At 36.2% G+C, this 20,730-nt stretch overlaps 1 protein-coding gene and 1 pseudogene across 2 annotated transcripts in view; one reads left to right on the top strand and one right to left on the bottom strand.

Moving 5' to 3' along the window:
- The window catches only part of P4HA1 (prolyl 4-hydroxylase subunit alpha 1), a 101,608-nt gene that overhangs the window by 34,973 nt on the left and 45,905 nt on the right, over nucleotides 1–20,730 (top strand). For both annotated transcript variants that reach the window (XM_061161778.1, XM_061161777.1), the window contains exon 6: nucleotides 19,870–20,109. In XM_061161778.1, coding sequence (XP_061017761.1) covers nucleotides 19,870–20,109 — 240 coding nt within the window. The remainder of the gene's footprint in view (nucleotides 1–19,869; nucleotides 20,110–20,730) is intronic.
- Nucleotides 4,496–6,261, bottom strand: LOC133070564 (small ribosomal subunit protein bS18m-like; annotated as a pseudogene).

Raw genomic sequence — 20,730 nt, 5'->3', positions numbered from 1 at the left:
TAATATGCTATCTAATTTGGTCATAGCTTTTCTTCCAGAGAGCAAGCGTCTTTTAATTTCAGAGCTGCAGTCACCATCTGCAGTGATTTTGGAGCCCCCAAAAATAGTCTCTCACTGTTTCCATTGTTTCTCCATCTATTTGCCATGAATTGATGGGACCGGATGCCATAATCTTAGTATTTTGAATGTTGAGTTTTAAGCCAACATTTTCACTCTCCTCTTTCACTTTCAAGAGGCTCTTTAGTTCCTCTTTGCTTTCTGTCATAAGGGTGGTGTCATCTGCATATCTGAGCTTAATGTTATTTCTCCTAGCAATCTTGATTCCAGCTAGTGCTTCATCCAGCTTGGCATTTCGTATGATATACTCTGCATATAAGTTAAATAAGCAGGGTGAACAATAAACAGCTTTGACGTACTCCTTTCCCGACTTGGAACCAGTCCGTTGTTCGATGTCCGGTTTTAACTGTTGCTTCTTGACCTGCATAAGATTTCTCAGGAGGCAGGTCAGGTGGTCTGGTATTCCCGTATTACCACAGTATGTTGTGGTCCACACAGTCAAAGGCTTTGGCATAGTCAATAAAGCAGAAGTAGATGTTTTTCTGGATCTTTCTTGCCTTTTTGATGATCCAACAGATGTTGGCAATTTGATCTCTGGTTCCTCTCCCTTTTCTAAAACCAGCTTGAACATCTGGAAGTTCACGGTTCATGTACTGTTGAAGCCTGCCTTGGAGAATTTTGAGCATTCCTTTGCTAGTGTGTGAGATGAGTGCAATTGTGTGGTAGTTTGAGCGTTCTTTGGCATTGCCTTTCTTTGCAATTGGAATGAAAACTGACCTTTTCCAATCCTGTGGCCACTGCTGAGTTTTCCAGATTTGCTGGCATATTGAGGGCAGCACTTTCACAGCATCATCTTTTAGGATTTGAAATAGCTCAGCTGTGATTCCATCACCTCCACTAGCTTTGTTCATAGTGATGCTTCCTAAGGCCCACTTGACTTCGTGTTCCAACATGTCTGGCTCTAGGTGAGTGATCACACCATTGTGGTTATCTGGGTCATTAAGATCTATTTTTGTATAGTTCTTCTGTGTATTCTTGCCACCTCTTCTTAATATCTTCTGTTTCTGTTAGGTCCATACCATTTCTGTCCTTTATTGAGCCCATCTTTGCATGAAATGTTCCCTTGGTCTCTAATTTTCTTGTAGAGATCTCTAGTCTTTCCCATTCTATTGTTCTCCTCTATTTCTTTGCATTAATCACTGAGGAAGTGTTTCTTATCTCTCCTTGCTGTTCCTTGGAACTTTGCGTTCCGATAGGTATATCTTTCCTTTTCTCCTTTGCCTTTTGCTTCTCTTCTTTTCTCAGCTATTTGTAAGACCTCCTCAGACAACCATTTTGCCTTATTGTATTTCTTTTTCTTGGGAATGGTCTTGATCACTGCCTCCTGTACAATGTCACAAACCTCCGTTCATAGTTCTTAAGGCACTCTGTCTATTAGATCTAATCCCTTGAATCTATTTGTCACTTCCACTGCATAATTGTAAGGGATTTGATATAAGTCATACCTGAATGGCCTAGTGGTTTCCCCTACTTTTTACTTAAGTCTGAATTTGGCAATAAGGAGTTCGTGGTCTGAGCCACAGTCAGCTCCTGGTCTTGTTTTTCTGACTGTATAGAGTTTCTCCATCTTTGGCTGCAAAGAATATAATCAGTCTGATTTCAGTATTCACCATCTGGTGATGTCCACGTGTAGAGTCGTCTCTGGTGTTGTTGGAAGAGGGTGTTTGCTATGACCAGTGTGTTCTTTTGGCAAAACCCTGTTAGCCTTTGCCCTGCTTCTTTTTGGATTCCCAAGGCCAAATTTGCCTTGTTACTCCAGGTATCTCTTGACTTCCTACTTTTGCATTCCAGTCCCCTATGATGCAAAGGACATCTTTTTTTGGTATTAGTTCTAGAAGTTCTTGTAGGTCTTCATAGAACCGTTCAGCTTCTTCAGCATTACTGGTCGGGAGTAGACTTGGATTATTGTGATATTGAATAGTTTGCCTTGGAAACAAATGGCGATCATTCTGTTGTTTTTGAGATTGTACCCAATGCAGTCCAAGTACTGCATTTTGGACTCTCTTGTTGACTATGAGGACTACTCCATTTCTTCTAAGGGATTCTTGCCTACAGTAGTAGATATAATGGTCTTCTGAGTTAAATTCACCCATTCCAGTCCATTTTAGTTCGGATTCCTAAAATGCCAATGTTCACTCTTGTTGTCTCCTGTTTGACCACTTCCAATTTGCCTTGATTCATGGACCTAATATTCCAGGTTCCTATGCAATGTTGTTCTTTATAGCATCAGACTTTACTTCCATCGCCAGTCCCATCCACAACTGGGTGTTGTTTTGCTTTGGCTCCATGTGTTTGTTCTCTCTGGGGTTATTTCTCCACTCTTCTCCAGTAGCATATTGGGCACCTACCAACCTGGGGAGTTCATCTTTCAGTGTCCTATCTTTCAGTGTATATCCATGTCATCTTTCAATGTCACACCCATGTCCTAGCTATTGTAAACAGTGCTGCAGTGAACACTGGGGTACATGTGTCCTTTTCAATTATGGTTTCCTTAGGGTAAATGCCCAGTATTGGGATTGCTGGGTCGTATGTTAGTTTTTTCCTAGTTTTTAAAGGAATCTCTGTACTGTTCTCCGTAGTGGTTATATCAATTTGTTTTCCCACCAGGAGTATAACAGGGTTCCCTTTTCTCTACATCAAACAACATTTATTGTTTGTAGATATTTTGATAGCCATTCTGACCAATGAGAGGTGATACCTCGTTATAATTTTAATTTGCATTCCTCTAATAATGAGCAGTGTCGAGCATCTTTCATGTGTTTATTAGTCATCTGTATGTCTTCTTTGGAGAAATGTCTGTTTAGGCCTTCTGCCTGCTTTTTGATTGGATTGTTTGTTTTTCTGGTATTGAGCTGCATGAACTGCTTGTATATTTTGGAGATTAAATCTTTGTCAGTCATTAAGTTTGCTGTTATTTTCTCCCATTCTGAGGGTGGGTTGTCTTTTCACCTTGCTTATAATTTCCTTTGTTGTGCAAAATTTTTAAGTTTAATTAGGTCCCAATTGTTTATTTTTGTTTTTATTTCCTTTCCTCTAGGAGGCAGGTCATAGAGGATCTTGCTGTGATTTATGTTAGAGAGTGCTCTGCCTGTGTTTTCCTCTAAGATTTTTATAGTTTCTGGTCTTACATTTAGGTCTTTAATCTATTTTGAGTTTATTTTTGTGTATGGAGTTAGGAAGTGTTCTAATTTCATTCTTTTAGTAACGTAGTTGACCAGTTTTCCCTGAACTACTTGTTGAAGAGACAGTTTTCTCCATTGTATATTTTTGCCTCCTTTGTCAAAGATAAGGTCCACTGGGGCATGGATTTATCTCCAGGCTTTATATCTTGTTCCATTGGTCTGTATTTCTGTTTTTGTGCCAGTACCATACTGTCTTGATGACTGTAGCTTTGTAGTATAGTGTGAAGTCAGGATGGTTGATTCCTGCAGTTCCATTCTTCTTTCTCAAGTTTACTTTGGCTGTTCAGCATCGCTTGTGTTTCCATACAAATTGTGAAATTATTTGTTCTAGTTCTGTGAAAAATACCATTGGTAGTTTGATAGTGATTACATTGAATCTATAGATTGCTTTGGGTCATATAGTCATTTATACTATATTGATTCTTTTTTTTTTTTCCATTTATTTTTATTAGTTGGAGGCTAATTACTTTACAATATTGTAGTGGGTTTTGTCATACATTGACATCAATCTAACAACATTGTATATCTTTCCATCTTCCGGTGTCATCTTTGATTTCTTTCATCAGTATCTTATAGTTTTCTGCATACAGATCTTTTGTCTCTTTAGGTAAATTTATTCCTAGGTATTTTATTCTTTTTATTGCAATGGTGAGTGGGATTGTTTCCTTAATTTCTCTTTCTGATTTTTCATTATTAGTATATAGGAATTCCAGGGATTTCTGTGTATTAATTTTATATCCTGTGACTTTACTATATTCATTGATTAGCTCTAATAGTTTTCTGATGGCATCTATAGGATTTTCTATGTAGAGAATCATGTCATCTGCAAACAGTGAGAGTTTTTCTTTTTCTTTTCCAATCTGGATTCCTTTTATTTCTTTTCTCTGATTGCTGTGGCTAGGACTTCCAAAACTATGTTGAATAATAGTAGTGAGAGTGGGTATCCTTGTCTTGTTCCTGATTTTAGAAGAAATGCTTTCAGTTTTTCACCATTGAGGATATTTGCTGTGGGTTTGTTGTATATGGCCTTTATTATGTTGAGCTATGTTTCTTCTGGTTTTGAATTTTGTCAAAGGATTTCTTTGTATCTATTGAAATGATCATATGATTTTTGTCTTTCAATTTGTTAATGTGGTGTATCACATTTATTTGTATATTGAAGAATATTTGCATCCCTGGGATAAAGCTAACTTGTTCATGATGTATGATCTTTTAAGGGTATTATTGCATTCTGTTCACTAGAATTTTGTTGAGGACTTCTGCATCCATGTTCGTTAGTGATTTTGGCCTGTAATTTTCTTTTATTTTGACATCTTTGTCTGGTTTTGGTGTCAGGGTGATGGTGGCCTTATAGAATGAATTTGGGAGTTTTCCTTCCTCTGCATTTTTCTGGAAGAGTTTGATCAGGATAAGTGTTAGCTCTTCTCTAGACTTTTGATAGAATTCACCTATGAAGCTATCTGGCCCTTGGCTTTTGTTTGTTGGAGATTTTTGATTTCAGTTTTGATTTCCAGGCTAGTGATTGATCTGTCCATATTTTATTTCTTCCTGGTTGAGGTTTGGAAGGTTATACTATTCTAAGAATTTGTCCATTACTTTCAAGTTGTCCATTTATTGGCATATAGTTGCTCATAGTAGTCTCTCAGGATCCTTTGTATTTCTGTGTTGTCTGTTGTAACTTCTCCTTTTTCATTCCTGATTTTATTGATTTGAGTTTTGATTTTTAATCCCTCTTTTTCTTGATGAGTCTGGCTAACGGTTTGTCAATTTTATCTTCTTAAAGAACCAGCTTTGCTATAGTCTTTCATTTCTTTTTCATTTATTTCTGCTCTGATCTTTATGATTTCTTTCCTTCTACTAACTTAGGGGTTTTTTTCTTGTTGTTCTTTTTCTAGTTGCTTTAGCTGTAAGTTTAGGTTGTGTGTTTGATGTCTCTCTTGTTTCTTGAGGTAGACTTATATTGCTGTAAACTTCCCTCTTTGCACTGCTTTTACTGCATCCCATAGATTTTGAGTTGTCATGATTTCTGTCATTTGTTTTTAGGCATGATTTCTTTAGTTATCTCTTGGTTATTCAGAAGTGTGTTGTTTAGCAACCACGTGTTTGTGTTTTTTTTACTGTTTCCTGTAGTTGATATCTAATCTTACAGTGTTGTGATCAGAAAAGATGCTTGGAATGATTTCAATTTTAAATAAATTTACCAAGGCTTGGTTTGTGGCCCAGGATGTGATCTAGCCTGGAGAATGTTCCATGTGCACTTGGGAAAATAATTAAATCTATTGCTTTTGGATGAAATGCCCTGTAGATATCATTTAGGTCCAGTGGGTACAATGTATAATTTTTAAATGTTTTTACTTTTTTTTTGTTTGTTTGTTTTTACCTGTGTTTACTTATTAATTTTCTGTCTAGATGATTTTTTTTTTAATTGCAAAATACGTTTATTGGTAATAACTTTATGTAATTTACTCCCTATATTTGATGTTACAAACTTTAGGGTCTTTGAGATAGGCAGGATCCTTGTATGTAACTGGCATAAACCCCAATATTTGCGCTCTCTTAATTGCTTTTGTGATTTCTTTTTGTTTCTTCCCACAAAGACCTGTTATGTGCCTTCCATAAATGCATCCAGTAAATGGAGAAATAAACTGGGATAAAAGCTGTACATTCTTATAATCTACACGTTTTTCACACAAGATACATTTTTTTCAGAGGCTCCTTATAAGGATTTTCCATTGGAATAGGCAGGTCCTCATTGCTGGTTACCTGTTCATATTGTGAACAACTTCTCCACAGCACTGCATGAGTCCCGGGATTTGTGAGGCAGACAAAAGCCACTGGGAAACGCGTAAACTTTCTCTTCCCTAGCTCCACTGCAGAGAGCTACCAGAGAAGCCAGGGTTCCTTGCTCCTCCCCTTCCTTTCCTCTTTCCAAAAACCTAGATGATTTTTCCAGTGGAAAAATCCCCCACTATTATTGTGTTACTATTTGCCTTATTTTTTGAGGTGCTCCTGTGTTGAGTGCATATGTATTTGTAATCATTATGTCTTCTTGAATTGATCCCCTGATCATTATGTAGTGTCCTTCTTTGTCTCTTCTAACGTTCTTTATTTTAAAGTCTATTCTGTCTGATATGAGCATTGCTATTTCCTCTTTCTTTTGGTCTCTATTTGCGTGGAATATCTTTTTCCAGTTCCTCACTTTCAGTTTGTTCATGTCCCTAGGTTTGAGGTGGATCTCCAGTAGACAGTATATATAGGGGTCTTGTTTTGGTATACATTCAGCCAATCTGTGTCTTTTGGTTGAAGCATTTAGCTCATTTACATTCAGGGTAACTATTGATGAGTATGATCCTGTTACCACTTACTTTATTGTTTTGGGTTTGTTTTTATAGGCCTTTTCTGTGTTTCTTGTGTAGAGAAGTTCCTTTAGCATTTGTTGAAAGGCTGGTTTGGTGGTGCTGAATTCTCTTAGCTTTTGCTTGTCTGTAAAGCTTTTGATTTCTCCTTTGAATGAGATTCTTGCTGGATAGAGTAATCTCAGTTGTAGGTTTTTGCTTTTTATCACTTTAAATATATCCTGCTATTCTGTTCTGGCCCGTATGAAAGTGGAAGTCGCTCAGTCGTGTCCGGCTCTTTGTGACCCCGTGGACTATACAGTCCATGGAATTCTTCAGGGCGGAATACTGGAGTAGGTAACCTTTCCTTTGTCCAGGGGATCTTCCCAATCCAGAGATTGAACCCAGGTCTCCTGTATTGCATGCAGATTTTTTACCAGCTGAGCCACAAGGGAAGGCCAGGAATACTGGAGTGGGTAGCCTATCCCTTCTGCAGGGGATCTTCCTGACCCAGGAATTGAACCAGGATCTCCTGCATTGCAGGTGGATTCTTTACCAATAGTTTCTGTTTAAAGATCAGCTGTTAGCCTTATGGGGATCCCCTGGTATGTTATTTGTTGCTTTTCCCTTTCTGCTTTTAATATTTGCTCTTTGTGTTTAATTTTTGTTAGTTTGATTAACATGTGTCTTGTTGTTTTGCCTTGGGTTTGTCTTGTATGGGACTCTCTGGGCTTCCTGGTCTTGGGTGGCTATTTCGTTTCCCATTTATTTTATTTTTTTTGGTAGTAGCCAACCTAGTACATGTGAGGTGGTATCTCACTGCAGTTTTGCATTTCCCTAATCACTGATGTTGAGCATCTTTTCATGTACTTATTAGCAGCTGTCTGTATGTCTTCTTTGAAGAAATATCTGTTCAAGTCCTTTGCCTATTATTTAATTGGGTTATTCATTTTTTTGTTGTTGAGTTTTAGAGATTCTCTACATATTCTGAATATTAATTCCTTATGAGATACATGATTTGCAAATATTTTCTCCTGTTTTATGGGTTGCCTTTTTACTCCATTGATAACTATATTTTGTATCCAAATTTTTTAATTTTTACAAAGTCCAGTTTTTTTCTTTTGTTGCCTGTGCCTTTAGGGTCATGTACAAGAAATCATTGCCCAATCCAGTGTTATGAAGCTTTTGTCCTATGGTTTCTTCTAAGAGTTTTACTGTTTTAGGTCTTATATTTAGGTCCTTGATTTATTTAGAGTTAATTTTTACATGTGGTATTTGGTAAGGGTTCAGCTTCATGCTTTTGCGTGTAAATATTTGGTTTTCCTGGCACCATTTGTTGAAAAGATTATCATTTTCCCATTGAATGGTCTTGCCACACTTGTCAAAAATCATTTGACAATTATACAAGGTTTTATTTCTGGCTCTCTATTGCGGTTGGTCTCTTAAGTCTGTTTTTATGCTGGTCTATAAGTTGGTTTTTTATGCACTACTTTATTATTGTAGCTTTGTATTAAGTTTTGAAATCAGGAAGTATGAGTTCTCCAGTTTTGTTCTTTTTTAACATTGTTTTGACTATTCTGGGTTCCTTGAGATTCTGTAAGAATTCTAGGATGGAGTTTTCTATTTCTGTGTTCTGCATTGAATCTGCAGATCAGTTTGGGTAGTATTGACATTTTAATAATGTTGTCTTCCAATCCATGAACATGGCATGTGTTTTTCATTTATTTATGTTGTCTTTCAGTAGCTTTTTGTAGTTTTCACTGCATGTCTTTCACCTCCTTGGTTAAGTTAATTCCTAAGTACTTTATGCTTAGATTTGTTTTTGTAATTTTTTATATTGTTCATTACTGGTACATAGAAATGCAACTCATTTTTGTGTGTTTTCTGTGCATCCTGCAACTTGACTGAATTAATTTATTAGTTCTAACAAGTGTTTTTGCGGGAGGATTCTTAGGATTTTCTAGTATAAGATAATGTTATCTGTGGGGAGTATCCTGATGGGAAAGGGGCTAGGACTCTGAGCTTTCACTGCTAAGGGTGCAGGTTCAATCCCTGGTTGGGGAACTAAAATCCCACAAGCTGTGTGGTGTGGCAAAAACAAAAAACTGTTATCTGCAAATAGAGATCAGTTTACTTCTTCTTTTCCAATTTGGGTACCTTTAAGCTTGTTCTTGCCTATTTGCTCTGGCTAGAACTTCAAGTACTAAGTTGAATACAGTGGCAAAAGTGGGCATCCTTGTTCTCATTCTCAAAGGAGAAGCTTTCAGTCTCTTACCATTGAGTGGGTTTTTCAAATATGTCTTTTATTATGTTAAAATATTGATAGTTCAACTTCTATTCCTAGTTTTTTGAGTGTTTTTATTATGAAAGAATACTGAATTTTGTCAGTTGCTTTTTTTGCATCAGTTGAGATGATCATATGTATGTTTTTTCCCCTTCATTCCATTAATGTGATGTGTTACACTGATCAATATTCATATGTTCAAACATCCTTGCATTACAGGAGTAAGTTCCACTTGGTCATGATGTGTAACCATGTAATCATGGTGTATAATCATATGCTGCTGGATTCTGTGTGCTAGCATTTTTTAAGAAATATTTATTTGACTTTGCTGGATCTGAGTTGCAGCACATGGGCTCTTTAGTTGCGGCATGTTGGATCTAGTTTCCTGACCAGGGGTTGAATCTGGGACTCCTGCATTAGCGGGGGGCAGAGTTGTAACCACTGTACCATCAGGGAAGTCCCTGGTTTTTAGTATTTTGTTGAAAATTTTTGCATCAGTGCTCATAAATGATGTTGGTCTGTAGTTTTCTTGTAGTGTCTTTTTCTGGCTTCGGTATGAGGATGATTCTGGCCTCATAGAATGGAGATAAGAAGTGTTCTTTCATGTCTTTTTGAAAAGTTTGAGAAGGACTGGTATTAGTTTTTTTAATGTGTGATAGAATTCTCCAGTGAAGCTAATAGTCTTCCAATCCATGAACAAATAAATGTTTTCCATTTATTTGTGTTAATAACAGAGCTTTTCTTTTGTCAGAAGACTGTTGATAACTGATTCAGTTTCCTTACTTCAGTTCAGTTCAGTCGCTCAGTCATGTCCGACTCTTTGCAACCCCATGAACTGCAGCACGCCAGGCCTCCCTGTCCAGCACCAACTGCCAGAGTCTACCCAAACCCATGTCCATTGAGTTGGTGATGCCATCCAACTATCGCATCCTCTATCGTCCCCTTCTCCTCCTGCCTGCCATCTTTCCCAGCATCAGGGTCTTTTCAAATGAGTCAGCTCTTTGCGTCAGCAGTTTCCTTACTAGTTAAAGGTCTATTCAGATTTTCTATTTTTTTCTTAGTCTTGGTAGGTTTTGTGCTTTTAGGAATTTGTCCATTTCATCTGGGTTATTCAGTTTGTTGGTGTGCAATTTTTCATAGAATTCTTATAATCCTTTGTTTTTCTACAGAATCTACTTTTTTTTTTTGATCCATGTAGCTAAAAGATTGTCAGTTTCATTGACAAAATTCTTTTCAGAGAACCAACTTTTGGTTTCATTAATTTTATCTATTATTTTCTATTCTGTGCTTTGATATTTCTTTTCTTCTGCTAGCTTTCGGTTGTTTCTTCTTGTTTTTCTAGTTTCTTAAGTTGTAAAATTAGGTTGTTGATTCGAGATCTTGTTTTTTTAATGCAAGAGTTATAACTATAAATTTCACCCTTAACACTGCTTTCATTGTGTCCTCTAAGTTTTGGTACATTGTAATTTCATTTTCATTTGTCTTTTAAGTATTTTCTAATTTTCCCTGTGATTTCTTTTCTTTCTTTCCTTTTTTTCTGTTAGCTGTTAAAGAGTGTGGAGTGTGTTGTTTACTTTTTTCAAAATTTGAAATTTTCCAGTTTTACTTGTGTTACTGCTATCTACCTTCACGTGATAGTTTACTATTGCCATCTTCATTTATTCTGTGAATATACATACCGTTACTATCTTCTTGTCCTTATCAATTGGAAAAATAAAATATGTTACCTTGTCTTCATACTGAAATTGACTTTCTCAGTGAGAAAATACAGTGGGATGAATGACTTAAGATGTTTTTCTTGCTTATCTTTTTAAATTTGGAATGAAGTAGCAAGTGGAAAAACTAACCATTAAACTGTAATGTAATTCCATTAAGTTGGACTTCCAAAAAAGTATACATTTGCAAATTTTATTTTCTATTTCTACTGTTGTAACAAGATCACAGCCTTGTTTTTTAATTTGCTTCTGGTTTAAAACATAATTTGTTTAATAGATATAAGCCATTTAGTATCTATTTAATATCTCTTTAACATAATAACCATTGTGTATAAGTATTAGAGATGCAATAATGAATAACACTGTTTTTGCTCTTAGGGTACTTATATTCTTATGCTATGGTATGATGAATGCCTAGCTGGAGATAGCTTAGGAGACCATGGAACACATAGACAGAAATCTAATTCCGAACCTGATAAATGAGAGGTGTAAAGTAAGACTTCCTGGAAGACAGAATATGTTAAAAAATTGAGATATAACAGACAAGGAATTAGTCAGGAAATAGGGCGTATGAAAAAAGTACTCCAAACAGAACATGTATATAGGCCAGAGAGGAGAGAATGTTTAAATCAGATAGCTAACAAGTAGTTTGTTTAAGAGCTAGGGGCATGAACTAGGGGCATGGGATGGTGTGAGAATAGTGAGAGATGATGATATATAGGTGAAGCTGAAGCCATCTCTTGAGGGACTTTGTAAGTTATGTAGAGAAGTTTGAACCAATTCTGAGTATAATGTGTAGTTATTGAAAAGTTTTAAACAGGGAAATCATACGATTTTCATTTTAGAGATATCATTCTGGCTACAGAATGGTTTGAGACCTGAAGGTAGAAACAAAGAAATCAGGGAGGAGGCTGTTGTAAAAATTTAAGAGATGACAGTGGTAGCTTAGGTTATTTCCAATTTTTGCAGGGCCAAGGTTTCAACAAACATTTTCATTATGTTTTCTTGTGTCCATTGCACACATGCAAGAGTTTCTCTGGAATATAAGGTTCTCAGACTTTACTAGATGTAGCCAGATTGTTCTCCAGAGCAGATGTACCCAATTACAGTAATATTCCCTCCAGCAATGTATGGGAGTTCTCTTTCTTAATGTCCTTGCTAACACTTGGTTTTGTCAGATTTAAAATTGTAGCAGTTGAGATGTGAAACCTCAAGGGTGAGGACTGGAGGGAAGGATGACTTGCCTTTTTAAATTGCCTCACCCCCCCCCCCCCAAAATCAGAGAAATGCTTTTCTCAGTGGATTTATATTGATGCGATGTTACTCCTTGATTAATTTTGTCTGTTTCTCCTTTTTGAGCCTACCCTTTGAAATGCTTTCTTGATGTTTTAATATAAAATCTGATAAGTTATATGTATTTTGGCATCGATGATGCCTTTACAGTTCATATGGACTGTTCCTTTAGTTTCAGGTTGTTCCTAACCCTAATTTGTTTAATAGATTCATAGCTTCCAGAGATATTACACTTTTGAGGGGGAGGTGGTAAAGTAGAAAAGAATGGTGGTATTGCTTTGATAGGCAAAGGGGACAACAGGGAGCTAATGCCCTCAAAACTGTGTGTCCTCTACACTTTTTTTGTGTGTAGAATATATCATATATAAAATCTGAGTTACTTCGGGTAGAAGTTGAATGTTCTTGTCGGTCATTTGCATCATTATCTTGGTGAACTGATAAGCTTACTACACCAAGCAGTAGATTCTCTGTACATCTCTGGAGTGCACTCAGCTATGAGTGTACCATATTGCCCCTGATGCAAGACATCAGCTTCCCAGGTATGTGCATTTTAAATGTATTTGTTCCTTACAAATCAAGTTTTTATCCAGTAAGTGTTCCTATAAAGTGTAAGAATTTTAAAATTAAACCTTGCAGTTTAAGGGTGAGCCAAAAATTTCTAAGTAAATTTTCCTATACTGTCTACTGTCACATATTATTATAGTTTATACTGTGATAGTAAATTTAAAGGACTTTTGTGTTTTAACTGTAAATTTGGGTTACTACATTCAGTTTTTTTTAATTGGAAGATAACTGCTTTACAGTGTTGTGATAGTTTCCGCTGCACAACATGGTGAATCATCTATAAGGATCCATATAGCACTTCCCTCTTTAGTCTCCCGCCCACCCCCGACCCCCGACTGCTAGGTCATCACAGGGCACCGAACCAAGCTCCTCTGTATTTACAGCAGCTTCTCACTAGTTATCTATTTTACACACGGTAGTGTATGTATATGTCGGTGCTATTCTCTCCAATTCATCCTATCCTCTCCTTCACTGCATTCAGTTTGACATGCTAATGTCAATCATCTGTGCCATTTCCTTTTTACCGAAAGAATTTGCCTTTTTTTGTCATCAAATTCTAACTGTTCATGCTTTGTATGAACACTTTTTATGGTTTTTTTCTGCCAACATCACTTCCTTTATGTCATTTTATTTGTCTTCTTGTCCATTACTTTTCCTTCTCATGTTCTCTACTTTGGAAGCAGCCTTCCCTTTCAAATGCTACATCACTTCTCTTTCATTTTCATTTTCTTTAATATAGTTCCCAGACATTTTGCCTTTGATAATTGTGAAGAGATCAATAGGTAAAATAACCAGAGATACTTTACCAAGGCAGAATAGCTCAAGATCCTCTACTGTCTCCACTATGCTTTCAAATAATATTGCCAGGATATAAGGTCATGTGAAAAATTTTACTGGTGCTGTCTACATTTATTAATAGCATACTGTCCTCTTGTGTCTTTTGTATGTCCCTGAGAAAAGACATTCTTAATTTCTGCATTGTAAAGCTCATCTTAGAACTATATTCCAGTTCTCGTAACTGAAAAATAACAGTCAAAATTCAGTATGTTTCTTTTGTTTCTGAAATTGCATCGTGTTAAACTATTAATAAGTTAGTTTGTTGGTATCCTTTTCTAGATTAGAGTGTTAAGTAGAGAGTAACTGTCACAATATGGATCTTTATCTTCATTTTAGTAATACACTGATAATCAGTTATGGACTTCACAGGTGGCACAGTGGTAAAGAATCCACATGCCAACGCAGGAGATGGAAGAGACTCGAGTTTGATTCCTAGGTTGGGAAGATGTCCTGGAGGAGGAAATGGCAACCCTCTCTAGTATTCCTGCCTGGAAAACTCCATGGACAGAAGAGCCTGGTGGGCTATAGTCCATTGGGTTGCGGAGTCAGACATGACTGAGGGACTGAGCATGCAACCATGATAATCAGTTACTATCCATAAGTGACTAGTAGGAGGCAAAAAATTATATAGTAAATGGAGGTAGTTGTATGATTTGAATATTTGATTGTATTGGTCCACGTGATCCTCCAGTACGTATACCTCCGTATTAGGACTCTGCTTTGTACTGAAATCTAACATCTTCAGAGCCTGTTATCGCCTAGACAAAGAATCACTAGCAAAATGTGTCCTTGATTTTATTTCTTCTTAATTTTTCATGAACCTTTTCTGCTAGCACTGAAAAAAAAATGTTGACATCATTGGGTAGATTAGAACTAAGTCTGATTCTAGTCAATATACTGATTTGTTGAAGTATATTCAATCAGAAGTTTTTAAGGAAAACACCGTTGTGTTCCTTTTTCTATCTATTTCCTTCGTGCTGTCTTCAGACATATTAGGCATGTGTTTCTTTTGGTTAAATACTTAGAAGTGAATTGGCTGGGTTGCATGGTAGGTATATATCTTATTTTTAAAGTAAAATAATTGGTAGGTATATATTTGATTTTTAAGAAACTAACAGATGGTTGTACCATTTTATACTCTTGTCATTAGTATATGAGCATTTCAGTACCTCCACGTACTTGGAAACACTTGTGAATAAGTCCTTTAATTATGTTCCTTGTTAAAATTGCTTTGACTATTCTAGATTCTTTGAATTTCCATATAAATCTTAGAATTTCCTTGGTAGTTTCTACAGAAATGTCTGTAGGAGTTTTAATTAGGTTTATTTTGAATCTTGGGGAAAATTTGGGCAACATTTTCATTTTAACAAGACAATTTTCTAATCCATGGACATGCTATATCTTTTTGTTTTGGTATAGGAGGTAAGATATTTTGACATTAACATTAAACCACTGAGAGCTTCACATTTATTGTTTGAACATTGGTATCAAAAGTTGGAAAATACTCCCCTCCTTTTCTTTCTCCCCTTCCGTTTTTCTTCTTCTTCTATATCTTTTTCACTAAAAGCAAATTTATCACCGGATTTTTTTTTTTTTAGATTTTTTTATTTACTTGGCTGTGGTGGGTCTTTGTGGCTGCACATGGGCTTTCTCTAGTTGTGGTGAGCAGGGCCTCGTCTTTGTTTGGTACACAGGCTTCTCACTGCAGTGGCTTCTCGTTGCAGAGCACAGGCTCTCGGGGCGTGGGCGCAGAAGTTGCAGCTCACAGGCTCTAGAGCATCGGCTCGGTAGTTGTGGTGCATGGGCTTAGTTGCTCTGTGTCTTGTGGGGTCTTCCTGGACCAGGGACTGAACCAGTGTCTCTTGCATTGAACTGGTGTCCCTTGCATTGCAAGGCGGATCCTTAACCACTGGACAACCAGGAAAACCCCACAGGCTCAGTTTTTAATTTATATCCTATCTTTGTCCTCTTCTATTATTAAAAAATTTAATGTTTTTATTTAAAAGAGGTGCCCAAATAAACTTTTTAAAAATTGAGATGTGATTGATATATAACTTTGCATTAGTTTTGGGTGTGCAATATGACTTGGATATGTATGTGTTGCGAGATGATCACCGCAATATGTTTAGTTAACATGCACCATCACATCATATCACATAGTTACAAAAATTTTTTTCTTTTAAAATATATCTACTCTTCCAGCAACTTTAAATATACAATACAGCATTATTAACTATAGTTAACATGCTGTACATTACATCCCCAGGACTTATCATATAATTGGGAGTTTGTACCTTTTGACCACCATCACCACGTCTCTTGTATTAGTTTTAGTTATACAGAATTTTTTTGTTCATTCAAAGTCCAAGTTGTATTAATAAGGTCCCCTTATAGAAGGTTGACTATTAACTATTTCTGTACTTCCCAGCCTGTTGCTTTCTTCTTCTATATGAACTACCACTTGATTCGGTTTTTCATTTCCACTGTTTCTTTAAAATAGAAGCAAATGTGTATATATATTCCTATTTCCTCTCAGCCTCAGCAGGGAAGGCAGCATAGTATACTTTCTGTATTTTGGTATTTTAATTTATTGATATGCTCTAGATATTACCTCATATGCTATGTAGAAATCCTCATTTCTTTTTACAGCTACCTGTTACTCTATTTTGTGAATTTACTATAGTTTATTTAACTGGGGCCCCATTGATATGGATACTTGTTTTGTTTGTAGTCTTTTACTATTATAAAAATAATATTGCCAATAACCTTGTGCATATTTTTTTTTTTTTTTTTTGCCAAGTGATCTTTGGGATATTTTTTCTAGAATGATGCCACTGATTCAGAGTAGATGTATAAGACATTTTGCTAATATTGTTCCAGTTTCCCTCCATAGTGGTTGTATCATTTTTCCTTCCAGTGATACATGAGAGTGCCTATTTCCCCACAGCATCACAAAAAAAATTTCAGACTTTGAAATTTTTGCCAATCTTTTCTCACTTTTGCTCACTTTTCTTTAAATATATACCAATTTCTTTATCTATTTTTTTTTTTTGGTACCTCAGACTTTTCTTTTGGAATTATTTTCCTCCTCCTGGTTGAAATAAATCCTTGAGAATCCCTTGCATGTACTTGGCTTAGGATTCTCTGTGCTTCCTGAATCTTTGGTTTCATGCATTCTAATTCGAGAAAATTGTTCACTGTTATTTCCTTAAATAGTGCCTTTTCCACATTCTGTTGTCTTCCTGGTTTTTCTTCCTTACCTTTTAACTAGCACTTTTTATGTATTCCTCCTCTCTGCTACATTCTGAGGAGTTTATCCCATGGTAATTTATTCAGTTCTTTCTTCTAGGTATGTTATTCTCTTTTTTGTTGTGTCTAACTTGCTGTTTAACTTGAGCAATGCATGTTTGTCTCATTGATAATATTTATAATTTCTGAAAGTTCTATTGTTCCTCCTACTCACATCTTCCTGGTCCTTTTAGGGTATCTAACATGTTCATATTTTCTTTTTTTAGAAATTCTTTAAACATTTGAATCATAGTTATTTTGTATTCTTAATCTGATAACATCTGAATATATTGGGTGATGTCTGATACTGTTTTTGAATAGTTTCTGCTGATTTTGCTCATAGTGGCTTGTTTCATCGTGTGCTTTGTGATTTTGAATTGTGTGCATTTCTTCAGATTGTGTGTGGGAATATTGCAAAACCTGAGGTGAGGGTGCATTTTGCAGAGTATAAATGTTGCTTCTGCCAGGTGTCTTTTGACCTTACCAGCCTCCAACCACTTTAAGTTAAATTCTTGGCTTTAGTTTCCCAGACTGTGGAGATAGCGTATATTTGAAATCGAAACCTCCCAGAAGGCATGCCCGGGGAATTCTTAAGAGATTGTTTCCTTACCTACATGCAGAATGAGAAAAATAAGTTCTTTTGTTGTTTCTCTTTGCCAGCTGACAAGAGTTTTTTCTAGCTCATTTTTTTATTCAAGATGTAGTCTTTCAAGGGTCTGTTCTGTCATTTTGCATGGGCCTGAGGCTTTATCTCCTATCCCTTTCTTTTTTTAAAAAAAAAATTATTTACTTATTTGACTGTGCTGGGTCTTCATTTCTGTGCAGGCTTTTCTTTAGCTATGGCAAGCAGGGCTACTCTCCAGTTGCAGTGCACAGGCTTCTCATTGAGGCGGCTTCTCCTGTTGCGAGCTCTAGAGCATTGGGGCTTCAGTAGTTGCAGCACATGGGCTCAGTAGTTGTGGCTCGCAGACTCTAGAGCACAGACTCAGTTATGGCATACGGGCTTAGTTGTCCCTCAGCATGTGAGATCTTCCCGGACCAGGGATTGAACCCATGTCTCCCACATTGGCAGGCAGAGTCTTTACCACTGAGCCATTAGGAAAGCCCTCTTTTATCCCTTTATCCCTTTCTTGATGGTTAAAAATCATGCTTCTAGTTTTCTCATCTGACAACTGCCTCCAGAGGAGATGCAGCTTCATCCTCTACTTACCTCTCTAGGTTTCAAGTTCCTTTTTGGTTTTGACCTCAAAAAATTTGCTTAATTCCTGTAAATCTGGTCATCATATAGATGGATAAATGGATAACTGTTACATTTTATCCAGCATTTCTAGGTAGAGTTAATCCTTCAAAAATGCTGGTGTTACAGCTGCTGAGCTCCTGAGCAGTTGAAAATCAGCATATAAATTTTGACTCTCCCTAGACTTAACTACTAACAGCCTACTGTTGACCAGGAGCCTTACTGATATCTTAAACAGTTGCTTATTAACACAATTTGTATGTTGTATGTGTTGTATGCTACATTTTTGCAATACAGTAAGCTAGAGAAAAGAAAATGTTATTTAGAGAAGCATAAAGAAAAGAAAATACATTTATAATACATACATGCATTTATTGAAAAAAATGCACATGTAAGTGGACCCATGCAATGCAAACTTTGTTGTTCACGGATCACCTGTGTTTTATATCAGAAGCAGTTCCCTTCCCCACTCCACTCCCAGAATATGTGGTCCAGATGTAATTTTCTCACTATTGCTTACTTAACATGCTATAAACAAAGAACAGCATAAAATACTCAGGCTCTTAAAGTCTCTACTTAACTCATCTGATTTGCTGTTTATAAAATGGAATGTTATATGGTTGCTATCATTCAGAGAATATTTTTTACATTTATTTCTTTCTGTAGTTCTTCATCTTTTCCTTATTCTTATAAAAGTAATGGTGATTATACAACATTTGAAACATAATTAGTCAGTAAAAAGACAACCAAGTTTTTAAATGGACAAAGGATTTGAACAGGCATTTTTCCAAAGATGATATATAGATGGACAATAGGCATGTAGAAACATGTTTAACATCATCAGTAGAGAAATAAAATTTAAAAACCATAATGAAATGCTACTTCATACCCTCAGTGGCTATAATCAAAAAGATGAGCAGTAGCAAGTATTGGTGACAATGTAGAGAAATTGGAACCCTCATACATTGCTTTATGTATGAGCATACATATAGGATTGTAAAATTGTAAAATGGTGCAGCCACTTTGGAAAACAGTTTGGCAGTTTCTGAACATGGTAAGCATAGTGTTGCCATAAGACCCAGCAATTTCACTGCTATGTATATACTCAAGAGTAATGAAAAAATATTTCCACACAAAAACTTGTACATGAGTGTTTATAGTAACATTATTCATAGAAGTCAGAAAAGTGGAAACAACTCAAATGTCTATCAACTGATAAGCAAAATGTAGTCTGTCCTACAGTGGGCTGGTATTTGGCAATAAAAGAAGACGTTATGAAGACATTGAAGACATTATGCTGAGTAAAGCAGTCCAGTCACGAAAGACTACCTGTTGTCCAATTCCATTTATGTATAATAGCCAGAATAGACAAGTAGATACAGAAAGTAGATTAGTGGTATCTAGGGATAGGGCAGGAAAGGGGAGATATAATGGGTAGGGACTGCTTATGGTTACAGTGTTTCTTTTTGGGGTAATGAAAATGTTCTAAAATCATATTATGGTAATGGTTGTACAGCTCTGCGAATATAGTGAAAAACTATTGAATTCTTTAACTGGGTGAACTTTATGATATGTAAATTACATATTATTAATATTTTTGAAAAGGGGAATGGTAGGGGAAGGAGTCAATAGACAGGTTTGTCTCTTTTCCATGTATCCCTTTATCCTAAGTTGTTGGTTAATAGTTAGATATATCTCACATGGTGATTCCCACTGTGTTGGAAAATGGCATACTTCAGCTTAATTGGTGCGTCTTTTTGGTATGATGACTGATAATTGAAATCTTGGATTCTCTAGGTCCTACGTCACCTATTAGCTGTATGATCCTTGCCATGTTTCATTACCTTGTACTTTGTTCCTTTGTTTATAAATCTAGGGTAATTCCTGCTTTTCCTACCTCAGAAGGTTGTTGTGAGGTTCAGATGAGAGTGACATAGTACTTTGAAAGCAGTATAGTCCTAAATAAACATATAATAGTATTAAGATTCCTAAAGTTCTCTGTATTTTCTTTCCATAGGAGTAAAACACAAATCTTTTCTAACAGTTGAGGACTGTTTTGAGTTGGGCAAAGTGGCCTACACAGAAGCAGATTATTACCATACAGAACTGTGGATGGAACAAGCACTGAGGCAGCTGGATGAAGGCGAGGTTTCTACCATTGATAAAGTCTCTGTTCTAGATTATTTGAGCTATGCAGTATACCAGCAGGGAGACCTGGATAAGGCGCTTTTGCTCACAAAGAAACTTCTTGAACTAGGTATGTTAGTTTGGCCTAATTCAAGGTTAAGGATATATTGGGGGATATATAGATATACTAATTATAATTGTGTGTGAGTATGTATATTTGTCATATAGTTTTGGTACTTTTTGTCACAAGTCAAGAGCTCATCTGTCAGACATACTTTATCTTTCTATTCATCCTCTAAATAAATGGCAACTGATTTTTCTCACCTAATAGTACTATAAGAGTAGCTGTGTTTCTCTGCTCTGTACTTCTTAGGAACTTCAAAATTGAATCGAACATAGCTAACTCAGTCAAAAATGTTTATTTGCCATGTTGCCATATTAAATATTAACCAGTATCCTTTGAAGGAAATTTTTGGTTTACTGAATTTCCTATTTGGAAATTTGAAAGTGATTTGAAATGTCAACCTAAATAAAAAGGTAAAATGAAGCAAACTCATAATTGTCAAAAAGATGAGTTTATTCAGGAATAGCAGAGGAACTGCATTTGGGACATGCAAGCTGTAGGAAGCTACAGGTAAGTCCGTTGAGGGTTTGGAGTAGGGCGGGGAATATAAAGAAGTGAGAGTTCAGTTAGAGTTTGTTGAAATCAGAAACAAATGGGGTCAGCCATTAAAAAGAGTTCATTTGAATC

This window comes from Dama dama, chromosome 15 (genome assembly GCF_033118175.1).
Source record: "Dama dama isolate Ldn47 chromosome 15, ASM3311817v1, whole genome shotgun sequence".
Lineage (NCBI taxonomy): Eukaryota > Metazoa > Chordata > Mammalia > Artiodactyla > Cervidae > Dama > Dama dama.
The sequence above is the reverse complement of the archived record's forward strand: the minus strand, read 5'-3'. Positions and strand labels throughout refer to the sequence as shown.